Raw genomic sequence first — 11,654 nt, 5'->3', positions numbered from 1 at the left:
GTTAGGAGAATAGATGTTTTAAATTCGATTTATGTTAAGCAAGGTAGAGATAGACCTACAAAGACTTGGACATATTTTTATAAAAAAATGATCTTGATTTATTAGAATTAAATGAAAATACGACATTCAATTGGTCACAATGGAGAAATAGGATTCATTTGGCCAAACCCACTTAGTGGTATAGAGAATTGTTGTTGTTGTTATATAGTTGAGTTTAGTTGCCAAGTATTTTGAATGGCATTGGATTCTGAGTATGAGCTTTTACATGTATTTTTCTTGAGTTCGTTTTTGGTTGCGTGTAGATTAAAACAAATTTTGGGGCTATGTATAGATATGATGGCATATATTTAAAAATTGGAGTTTAGATGTTGGCTATCTAAATGCATAAGAATTGAGTAGCATGTATGTAAAGCATTCTTTTTTTCTGTTTAATTGTCTGCGGTTTTATTTGTTAGTTTATTAATTGGGTTACATTGTCTGATTGAAGGTTTAATGTTTTTTCTCTTGTAATCATATTCATGATATGATATGTGATATATTAGTTTAAGGTTGATGGAGTGTTGAATATAGCTTTGTGCCTATTTCTTGTGATTTATATGCAAGCACTGTACCAAATTGCCATAAGTTTGTCAAGCTTGTATCCAATTTTTTCAGAACTTTGTAATATCACTTTTGTCAATTTGTCATGTTTATTGTTTCTATGTTCTCTGCGGTTCTTGTGCTTCAGCAACAAATTAGTTGTATTTGAATTGATTTGGTAGACTTGTTCTGTACCTTCTGTCTATTTTCATCATATCAATTCCCCATAAATAGTTGGATTTTAGTTTGATATTGGTCTATATTGTTCAACTTCTCGAAAGAAATGCATGCCTTGTGACTTGTAAATAGGGGTGAGCATTCGGCTGTTTTGGATGGATCAATTTTCAAATTTGTCATACTGATTGCAACCAAAATCCGAAATCCGAAAAATAGAACCAATTAAAATTTTAATAAAGCTGAACTAGCCGAATCAAAATTTAATTGGGTTTAAACGGTTATGTTATAAGCAAATTGAAATTTAGTTAGTAGGAATTCAACTATGAACACATATAAAGCATTGCATATCTTACATGTATGATATCGATTTAATTTGATCGATCCTCCATTTAATTTCAAATTTTTGGCTTTTTGGTTTATTCGGTTGAATACAAATTAAAATAAATCCCATAATTGAAAACTGAATATAGAGTTTTTTTCTTAAAAAAAACCGAAATACATTTTGAAACCGAAAATCAACTCAAAATTTTTTTTTCTGACTAATAATGCTGCACACTCCTACCGTAAATCCTACATCCTTGGGTTCATGGTGGGAAATAGGATAAAATAGAAATTTTCAATACAATATATGGTTTTTTATGAAATAATTTAGCACCTGATTTTTCTTACCATGAGTTCAAATCCCCTTCAAATCAGCAAATTGGAATACTTCATATCCATGAGTATAACTGTAATTCGTGCAGTTAGGAGTTCATATCCCGCCATCTTTGCCAGCAGATTCCCACTCCTTATAGGAACTTGTTTGAGAAACCTATGTAAACACATTTGAAAATTTGCATGTTCTTTAATTATTTGTACCTGGATTTTTTCTCAGCATTTGACAGCTCTACACCATCGTGCAGAAGTTATATTTTTTCCGTGTCTGACATTTTTTATTGGGGCATTTAACTGCGTACCGCCAAATTCCTATTTTTTTACATATCTATCGAAATCTTTCACATCAAACAAAAAAATACCACTACTTTACCTTTGAAAAAGTGAAATACACCTTTTTACTCATAGGTAAGTTGGCATGTTTGTAAAAATTGAAGTTTAGTTGTTAGATATGTAAATACGAAATTGAGTGGTATGTAGGTAAATCTTCCTCTTTTATTTTATTAAATTGTTCTATCTCATGCATAATACCTTACATTAGTCAAACCTTTTTCTTCGTCTTTGTCTGAAGTTTACATCATTAGATGGAGAGGAAGACTATTGGCACTAAAAGAAAAAAGCTGCATTTGTGATGTGTGGAATCAGCTTTATTTGTACTCTTTCATTATCTTAAATGAAACTCAAGGTATACCTTGAAAACAAAGCTGTTTATATTGTCCAAATAATGATGAGATCATGGGTCCCTAATGTTTTGATATTTCCCCCGACTCTGATCACTAATTTTTTGTGAATTTTTACATCATTACCCAAAGGTTAATTAGCGGTTTGATAATGTTTGAAGGACCTGATGGTAACAGAATTTGGTGATAATGATGAACAAGCCTTTCATTTTTGGTTTTTTTATTGTGTAAGCTTTTTGATAAAGGGTAGCTAGTTTGAATGTCCCAGGGGTGAAAACATGAAAATTTTTTAGCTAGATATAGTTTCCTAATTTCTTGTAAACCTATGTAGTTATATTTTTTCTGTGTCATGATCTGTGATCCTCTGCAGATTACTTAGCTAAACAAACATCCAATGTTGATGAATGCTAGCAAAGCAAGTGAAGGGAAAAGACAGTCTGCCCGTCTTCCTAGGAAACGCTTCTACAGGGCACGAGCTCATAGCAATCCTCTAAGTGATTCTCACTTCCCCATTCCCATTAGCCCTGCCGACGTAGATTACCTCTCGCATTACCCTCATTTTTCGCATTCCAGTAAGGCTGATACCGAGAAAGATGAGGTGGTTTTTCCAAAAATTCGTTTTGCGGACATTGGATGTGGATTTGGTGGATTGCTTGTTAAACTTTCACCTCTATTCCCAGACACTTTGATGATTGGAATGGAGCTCAGGGATAAGGTGAGTGTTTAGACTCTGACAGTAGTTTGCAATTTTTTGATCACCACCACTTTAACTTTGAAAAAGTGAAATACACCTTTTTACTCATAGGTAAGTTGGCATGTTTGTAAAAATTGAAGTTTAGTTGTTAGATATGTAAATACGAAATTGAGTGGTATGTAAAAATCTTCCTCTTTTATTTTTGTAAAGTGTTCTATCTCATATATAATACCTTACATTAGTCAAACCTTTTTCTTCGTCTTTGTCTGAAGTTTACATCATTAGATGGAGAGGAAGACTATTGGCACTAAAAGAAAAAAGCTGCATTTGTGATGTGTGGAATCAGCTTTATTTGTACTCTTTCATTATCTTAAATGAAACTCAAGGTATACCTTGAAAACAAAGCTGTTTATATTGTCCAAATAATGATGAGATCATGGGTCCCTAATGTTTTGATATTTCCCCCGACTCTGATCACTAATTTTTTGTGAATTTTTACATCATTACCCAAAGGTTAATTAGCGGTTTGATAATGTTTGAAGGACCTGATGGTAACAGAATTTGGTGATAATGATGAATAAGCCTTTCATTTTTGGTTTTTTTATTTTGTAAGCTTTTTGATAAAGGGTAGCTAGTTTGAATGTCCCAGGGGTGAAAACATGAAAATTTTTTAGCTAGATATAGTTTCCTAATTTCTTGTAAACCTATGTAGTTATATTTTTTCTGTGTCATGATCTGTGATCCTCTGCAGATTACTTAGCTAAACAAACATCCAATGTTGATGAATGCTAGCAAAGCAAGTGAAGGGAAAAGACAGTCTGCCCGTCTTCCTAGGAAACGCTTCTACAGGGCACGAGCTCATAGCAATCCTCTAAGTGATTCTCACTTCCCCATTCCCATTAGCCCTGCCGACGTAGATTACCTCTCGCATTACCCTCATTTTTCGCATTCCAGTAAGGCTGATACCGAGAAAGATGTGGTTTTTCCAAAAATTCGTTTTGCGGACATTGGATGTGGATTTGGTGGATTGCTTGTTAAACTTTCACCTCTATTCCCAGACACTTTGATGATTGGAATGGAGCTCAGGGATAAGGTGAGTGTTTAGACTCTGACAGTAGTTTGCAATTTTTTGATCTTTTATTCTCATCATCATTTATCAAGTTGATAATAACCAAAATGTGAGTTTTAACACAGACAAACACGCACAATACTCCTTTTTAATATATTTATGTATGTATGTATGTATGTATGTATGGAAGATTTACTTGGATACCACTCAATTCTCATGTATTTACATATCTAATCCTAAACTTCAATTTTTATATTTTACTTTTAACAATAAAAATAGGGTTATGTTTTATGTGATATAAATCATTTGAGTGGTATAATCGTAAAAAGGAAAGTTTAGTTATTAGATATGTAAATACATATTGGGCGCTATGCATGTGTAATATCCCAATACATACGTGTGTGTGTGATATAGTGATATGGTAGAAAACAGACTTCAGGCAGTTGAACATAGATCTATTAAAGGGTTTGGTTATAATCATATCTGATCCGAGTTAATTAACATGATAAATAAGCTAATTTGCAGATTTGAAATCTTACTTGATTATAGAATTGCTCCATTTGTAGCAATATTGAATGGATTTTGGTTGATTTCAGCCTAACCAGCTTAAGACTCGATCGGAAATTTGTGTATACTTGTTAGTAGCTTATGGTAAACTACCGAGCAGTAAGTTTTAAGCTTAACACCTCCACCATTAGCTTTTTATGCATCTCATTCATGTGCTTTATTTATTGTTAGTTATAAAAAATAATTGAAAAGAACTTCAGCCTCCTTTGCTTTGATTTTGTTTGGTTCAGCTAAGTTTCTTTAAAAAGTCGTGTAGCGGAACGGACATCTTTATCTCTGTTTTAAAATGGGAAAAATTGCTGTTTCATTGAACTAATTTAGGGAGACGGGATATGCTATTTTATCAAACGAAATATAAATTTATGACTCGGTGTACACTCAACGGAATGGAGCATGACTGTTTTCTCAAACAAATCCTTAATCTTATGCTCTAGTTAGTTACGTTGCTTTTTAGAGCTGATTTGCTCGATCTTTCCGATACGAACTATCATCATCACCAAGAGCATGTAACCATCATCTCTTTTTAAAGCCTATCCAAATTTTAATCCGACCTTGGTTTTGTGACATGTAGGATAAAAAAATGAACTCATAACATGCACGACGTTCAGTAAGAAGATATTGTAGACTAAATTTAATATCTTTTATAAAACTCAAACAAACGAATAAGAATGATTTTACGAAGCATATTTATAGTCAGAGTAAGATTAATACTGATGATGGTGATATAATCTTATGTTGCTTTCAGATAGCAGTGGATATTTGGCTTAAAAACAGCAAAGAGAAACAATCGTTTCACTGTTTTTTACCAAATTTAATGTTAAAGAAAAGAAAATAAAATGATAGGAAAGAAAGCTTATTAATAGGAGTATTTACATACATTCCCCCAAGTCTTATGCATTTACACATCTAAAACCTAAACTACTTTTTTACGTTATGTATCCTCCACAATGCAGGTGTCTGAATATGTGAAAGAGAGAATCTTAGCTCTCAGAGCAGCAAATCCTGGCCAATATGAGAACATCTCCGTCGTTCGAACAAACTCCATGAAATACCTTCCTAATTACTTCTGCAAGGCCCAGTTATCGAAGATGTTCTTTCTGTTTCCTGATCCTCATTTCAAGGAGAAGAATCACAGGCGTAGGGTTATCAGCCTTCAGCTACTTGATGAATACGCCTTTGTGCTGGAACTAGGAGGCATCATTTATACAATAACTGATGTGGAAGAGCTCGGAGATTGGATGAAGTTCTGCTTGGATAGCCATCCTCTTTTCTCTGCAGTTCCTGAAGAAGAATTGGAGTCTGATCCAGTGGTGAAGTTGTTGGTTTGCGCTACAGAGGAAGGTCAGAAGGTTGCTAGGAATGGAGGTCAGACTTTTTGTGCTGTTTTTAGACGTGTAGCAGCGGATGAGGCTTCTGATTCTATAAAAGGTTTATGCAAAGGAAACTGTATTTAACTCTTAGAAAGTTAATGATGGCGATGTTCTTGTATTGATTTTAAAAATGTATATATATATATATATATGAATGTTTAGTTAGACTATAAATACATAAGCATTGTTTGGTATTTATGTAAATGCCCCTTTAAATTTTCTTATTTGAAGGAGGATTCTTTTTAGAAAACTTTTCTTGATTTATTTGATCTATTTAACTCTAGATTTTGATGTTTTGTTGCACGCCAAGCTCGCATTTAAATGTAAAATTTTCAAGAAATATTATTATGAAGAATTTTTATTCATTCCATACAATTCTTGCGCATTATTATATGATGACATAATATATTCTACCATCAATAATATGGAGCATTCCACTGCATAGAAAAAAATCAAAATGTCATTTTTTAAGAATTAGTATGACAAATTAAAAATATTATTGAAGTAATGCTAAGAAAATCAATTGTTATATAAATAGGAAAAATAAAATAAGTGTTGAATGTATAAAAATGTAAAAATTATTTGGCATGTATGTAAATGCCTTGACATTTTCCATTTATTATTAAATATAAACTTGAGCATCACTCTGGCCATTAACCACTAACCAATATCTGAAGTAAAAAGTTGGCAATCGAGACAAAAGGTTTCCACAAAGATGATTCAAGCAGCGCTGCGCATGAAAATTACACTTTTCAGCATAATCAACAGAAAATCATCTTGTGTTGCATGAAAAGCATAATCAAGGTAAAATTTAAGCATTATATGGCTCACAAAGTATACTGCAACTGTACATGAAAGTTCTCATTTTAATAATTTTAATAGTTTGTATATGGATAACATTTCACCTTTCCTACCTAATTCTTTCCACTATTATCAGCTATTTACACCCACAATCTATCACTACGTATACCTCTATGATCAAATAAAATACTAAAACTATAATTTACATAATTCTACCCAACATTCCTTCGATGCAATACTTGAACACCCCATCTTTTCTCCTTCCCCAGCTCAATTGTAGCCAACAAGACCTGCAAAACATCTTCAGCTTCTTCTACGTTACCGAACTCCACACTCATGCAGACAAGAGGTGCAGAACTTGAACTCCCAGATTTGAAGCCTTTCTTGTGCCTAAATGTAATATCAGCATTGTTTCCAACAATATTCAAGGTATAATCAGATCTATCTACATGAACAACACTCTCCAAACTCATTTCCTTTTCTATAAACCATGTAGGATTAGCTGGAACACCGGCAAAGTTCGTCGAGTTGAAACCCACCAAACAGGAGGTTGATACAACCAGGACGAGCTTCTCGCTGATAACTATGAAGCTACCTGCCATTCTAAGCGCTTTGCATGTGACATATACCTCATCCTTAAGCCTGGCCGTATTGGCTTGTTGAAGCACGGAGACACCGATGGCTTCTTCCCATGAGTAGGGCGACAGGGGAAGCTCCCTAGACAAAGGCCGAGGAAGACGCGTGCGGCGCCGGTTGGATAGGTGAGGGCTGCTTCTATTTCTGATGCTCTGTGCGGTTTTCGTTGTTGCTTCGAGAATGCTAGCTATTGGTCTTGCCACAAGTCCGGTTGTTCCCATTGCGATACCTGAGAGGTAAATCTTTGAGAATGAAGATATGCATATTCTAAATCCGGAGTTAGTAAATCCAGGATTTACGATAAAAACATGGAAGAATTGAGGCGAAAGTAGATCTACCAGATATGCATATTCTAAATCCGGAGTTAGTAAATCCTCCAGGATTTACGATAAAAACATGGAAGAATTGAGATGAAAGTAGATCTGCTATAAATCCAGAATTTAAATTTACATTTTTTTATTTTTGTCTGGCAGATTCAAGTTGACGGCTCGTAAATAAGAAGGTTAAATATATGTTTACCTGATAGAACACCGGGAAGGCCATGCTTCTCGGCACCTCTGATTGGAGACTGAAGAAGTCCAGTAAGGCCCTGTAAGGGGGTGGAGATTTATAAGTATTGAGCAAACGAGTTTCTGTTAACAGTTGTGACATAGCAAGCCATTTTAGTGACGAAGGCACCACCGAAAATTCTCCATTTGAACGTAAAATTAATATATGATGGAAAAATGCTTTATATATCTTTTGTGTGCATTGTGAAGCAAATATTTAATCATAGATTAATTACAAAATTGAAATTTGATCGAGGAGTAATGCTGCAAGCTGAAACTTTACACAGGAAATAAAGGAAAATAAAGAATTTGTGTGCATTGTGAAGCAAATATTTAATCATAGAGTAATTACAAAATTGAAATGTGATCAAGGAGTGATGATGCATGCTGAAACTTGGAAAATAAAGACACAATAGGCTAAATAAAAAAGATTCATATAAAGCAGGATGGTTGTGGTTGTGGTTGTGGATGTACAAGGTATAGATTCAGAATATATTTGATTGAAAGAAAACAATAGTGAAGGAATCCAACAACAACGGTTTTCTAAGGGATAGTATAGCCAAGTTTAAAGCTACAATGCATTTAGCTTTCAAGTGTGATAAAAAATTTTAATTAAAGAAAAACTACTAAAAAAAGAGTAGTCGTGGAAATGAAAACGATCAGGTTTGGATAAAATTTACCACCTCCCTTTGTTTTGGAGGCATCATTTCAGAATAATCCCACCACAGTTAGTGGAGAAATCAGATACAATGAAATATAATAAAATCTTTGGAAATGAAATGCTAGAAAGTAAAAGAAGAAACATTTTATCTTATGAAACATTTATATCCACCTAAAAATAAATACGCATGGTTGAGAGAGCTTATAAAAGCGAGCTTTAATCAAATGCATTTTTCCATGTAAACTATCAACAGGATACTACTTGATTGACCAGATACTCTTTAAGCGCCAAATTCTAATACACACCTTCAAAAATTCATTTAGCACACCTTTACCATGTGCATCAATAATTTGTAGCTGTTTATCAGTTTCAGTGGATGTTTGATCATCAAAAGTAAATGCAACTATGCCCTGTAAAACAATCCAAAACGAAAATTTATACAAAGTTAAGATTAGCGGAATGAAAAACAATGAGAGTACCTTATGAGCAACTTTACTAAACTGAGTGGCAGTACTACTCAGAGCATAGATTGTATTGCTAAAAAGACTTTTTGAACCTTCTATTAAACCTATCAACAGTCCACTTGGGCTCTGCAAACAATCCACATCAGGGCACAAATTTAGAACTGATAATCACATAATAAAATCAGTCATGTAAGAAGAACAGTTGCAAACCTGCAAAATTCCCTTGCTAGAAACAGAGAGAAAGTCTTTCAAACCAAGCCTAACATTCCTAGCAAAGCCAATAGGATTTCCTATTACACCTGCAGAACCAAATACCTGCAAGTAAAAACAAATGGGCGCATAAGCAAACAAAAAATAGCAATACTACTGACATCTGCAATATACTATATTTAATAGGTACGATAATACAATAGAAAAAAGTTGACAGCTTCTGATGCAGGCTTCTCCCACTTTTGGAGTGGATGCAGTACTACGGCAACCGAAGCAGGATTCCGCTTACATTCCGGGACCAAACCTGTCTCTGTCTTTCTTTGCCATAGAATGCTGGTCGGTTCCTTGGCCTATTACTAGTTATCCTACTATTATAAATTTGTATTCGTGAGAGTTTAGGGTTAATTTTTATCGTGCGTTTTTTCGGGACAGTCGCCGACGTGTCTTCTTCCCTCCAAGGGCTGCATCCAAGATACAAGTGGTGCTTTGCTGATTATCCTCATCTACCCTTACGCCCCACCCTCCCGTCACTGCTTCCATCATCCTCCATTGCTGCAGTCACCCCTGAACAGCAGTCCTTGCTGTTTCCCAGCAGCAGCAGCCAGCCTCCAGCCACCTTCCAATCCCGTTCCTGTGTTGCTGTCGCCCAGACCACCTCTCCCAGCCATGTTCGTACTGTTCCAGTCCTCCCACCTTGCCGTCGCTGCCAAGACAGCTAGGGATCACCACCTTCCTGCTGTTCCACGGCCACCCAATCCAACTCCTTGCTGCCGCTATCCAGCACAGCAACCATGCTTGCTGTCCCCTTCAGTTTCACACCTAAAATATGACTAGAATTAGGTTAACTCTGATACCAAATGATACCAGAGTTAACAAAAACAACAATAAACAAATATATATTATTACCAATAATGCCAATAAGTGATTAAAATTGACACACTTGAAAGGAAAATAATAACAAAGTCAACAATTAAACTCAAATTAGAATGTATCTCAGGGTGTGGTGGTGATCGGTGAGGGGCGGAAGGTGACTGGATAAGAGATGAGCAATGAGTGATGAGGTGGTTGGCAAGCAAAAAATAATAAGGCAACAGATTTCAGAGTTCCGGACAACAAGTACGCAGTAGATATTGACGTCGTACAACTATCTGTGATGATGGCAGCAATAGGGGAGGGCTAGAATAGCAGCGGTAGCAAAGGTGGAGGATTGGAGCAGCGATGGCAGCAGGTATGAAGGACTGGAACAACAATGACAGTGCGTGGGAGAGGCTGAAATAGTGGCTAGGTGGTGATAAAGTGGTTCAAAATGCTTGGAACAGCAGCCAAGGCCGCACAAGGGCATTTTTCATGGCCGGAACATCAACAAGGCAGCGAAGGAACTTGATATGGGCGGTTGGAACATCAACCAAGGAGCGGGGAAGGTGGCTAGAAAGCAGAAACTGCATAAAACAACCAGAAGAGGATGTTCCGGCAGCTGCAACAGGGAAGGTGCGGCGGGGAGCAATGTGAGAGGAAGCGAAAGAGGATAAAAGAAGATAATCACTACCTTGAGAGAGAGATCCAGCTGGAGCATCACCCATACTTGGGATACAACCCTCGATAGGATAAACGAACGCCAACGATTGTCCTAAATAAACTCATGCTAAAAACTAAACCATAAGTATTAAAAAAAAAAAATAATAATAATAAATGGATAGCAAGGAGTGGCCTAGAACTGCCGACCAACTCCACAACACTGAAAAAACTTAGACCAGTTCGGCCCAGACATTAAAATGGCGACCCGCATTGTCGCGGGACTGTAGCAAATCGCGGAATGAGTGCGGCGATATAGCAGGAAGATGTTGACCTCAATTTTCGTGAGGTCTAGTATTTCTTGTAGGAGTTAGGATCTAGCCTTAGAAGTGGTGTCCGCCTCGTTTTAGTTCGACCTATTTCCGTCCTCTTTTGGAGGTTTCGCGTGTGTGGTATCGACTTCTAGCACTTAGAAGGATGAAACCGACATGAGGAAGCCCAAAATGGATGGATTCCTATAGGACCTTTCTGAGCCTTAGGTTGGCCTTCTGCACAATTCGCACTCCTGCGCGCACCAGCTTCGCAATTTTGAGAGTTGACGTGTCCGATCTCCGCAATTCGCATTGCCTGCACCGTTATTTGCCGAGGGCTCGAGTAAACCACTTGTGACGATCGATCGCGGGTCGAATTTTTGTGAAATTTGAATTTCGACGCGTTTTTGACCCGATTGTCGACGACGTCGTTCGAGCGACCCCGGATGATGAAACGGACTGCGCCAACGCGTCCGGGACGTCGATTTTATATATATATATATATATTTATGTATATGTTAATTAACCCTTTTACCCGCTTCCCGCTTTCCTCTTTAAGCCCTAAATCCTCTCACGTACGCACCCGAGCTCTGTCTACTTTCCCTCTTCCTTTCGCGTGCCTAGCCCTCTCCCTTTCTCGTTCTCGAGCCGACCGAGCTCGTCTTCCTCCGTGCGAGGGAGGGTTGACCCCGTTCGTCCTTGCCTGACATGCTGCTGCCCG

The 11,654-nt window shown here is 36.6% G+C and overlaps 2 protein-coding genes across 3 annotated transcripts in view; one reads left to right on the top strand and one right to left on the bottom strand.

Moving 5' to 3' along the window:
* Positions 1-3,497: 3,497 nt before the first annotated feature.
* LOC110023607 (tRNA (guanine-N(7)-)-methyltransferase) lies at positions 3,498-5,918 on the top strand. The gene is made up of 2 exons (XM_020723097.1): positions 3,498-3,877; positions 5,374-5,918. The coding sequence occupies exons 1-2, from the start codon at positions 3,560-3,562 to the stop codon at positions 5,872-5,874; spliced, it is 819 nt and encodes a 272-aa protein (XP_020578756.1). The 5' UTR covers positions 3,498-3,559; the 3' UTR covers positions 5,875-5,918.
* A 673-nt stretch (positions 5,919-6,591) lies between these two features.
* Positions 6,592-11,654, bottom strand: part of LOC110023361 — a 164,053-nt gene continuing 158,990 nt past the window's right edge. For both annotated transcript variants that reach the window (XM_020722739.1, XM_020722741.1), the window contains exons 41-45: positions 9,111-9,215; positions 8,916-9,026; positions 8,742-8,846; positions 7,747-7,816; positions 6,592-7,456 (exon numbers count right to left, since the gene is read on the bottom strand). In XM_020722739.1, the coding sequence (XP_020578398.1) occupies positions 6,804-7,456; positions 7,747-7,816; positions 8,742-8,846; positions 8,916-9,026; positions 9,111-9,215 (1,044 nt within the window). In that variant the 3' untranslated portion in view covers positions 6,592-6,803. The remainder of the gene's footprint in view (positions 7,457-7,746; positions 7,817-8,741; positions 8,847-8,915; positions 9,027-9,110; positions 9,216-11,654) is intronic.

The sequence above is a fragment of the Phalaenopsis equestris genome, unplaced genomic scaffold, assembly GCF_001263595.1.
Source record: "Phalaenopsis equestris unplaced genomic scaffold, ASM126359v1 Scaffold000224, whole genome shotgun sequence".
In the NCBI taxonomy this organism is placed as follows: Eukaryota; Viridiplantae; Streptophyta; class Magnoliopsida; order Asparagales; family Orchidaceae; genus Phalaenopsis; species Phalaenopsis equestris.
The sequence above is the reverse complement of the archived record's forward strand: the minus strand, read 5'-3'. Positions and strand labels throughout refer to the sequence as shown.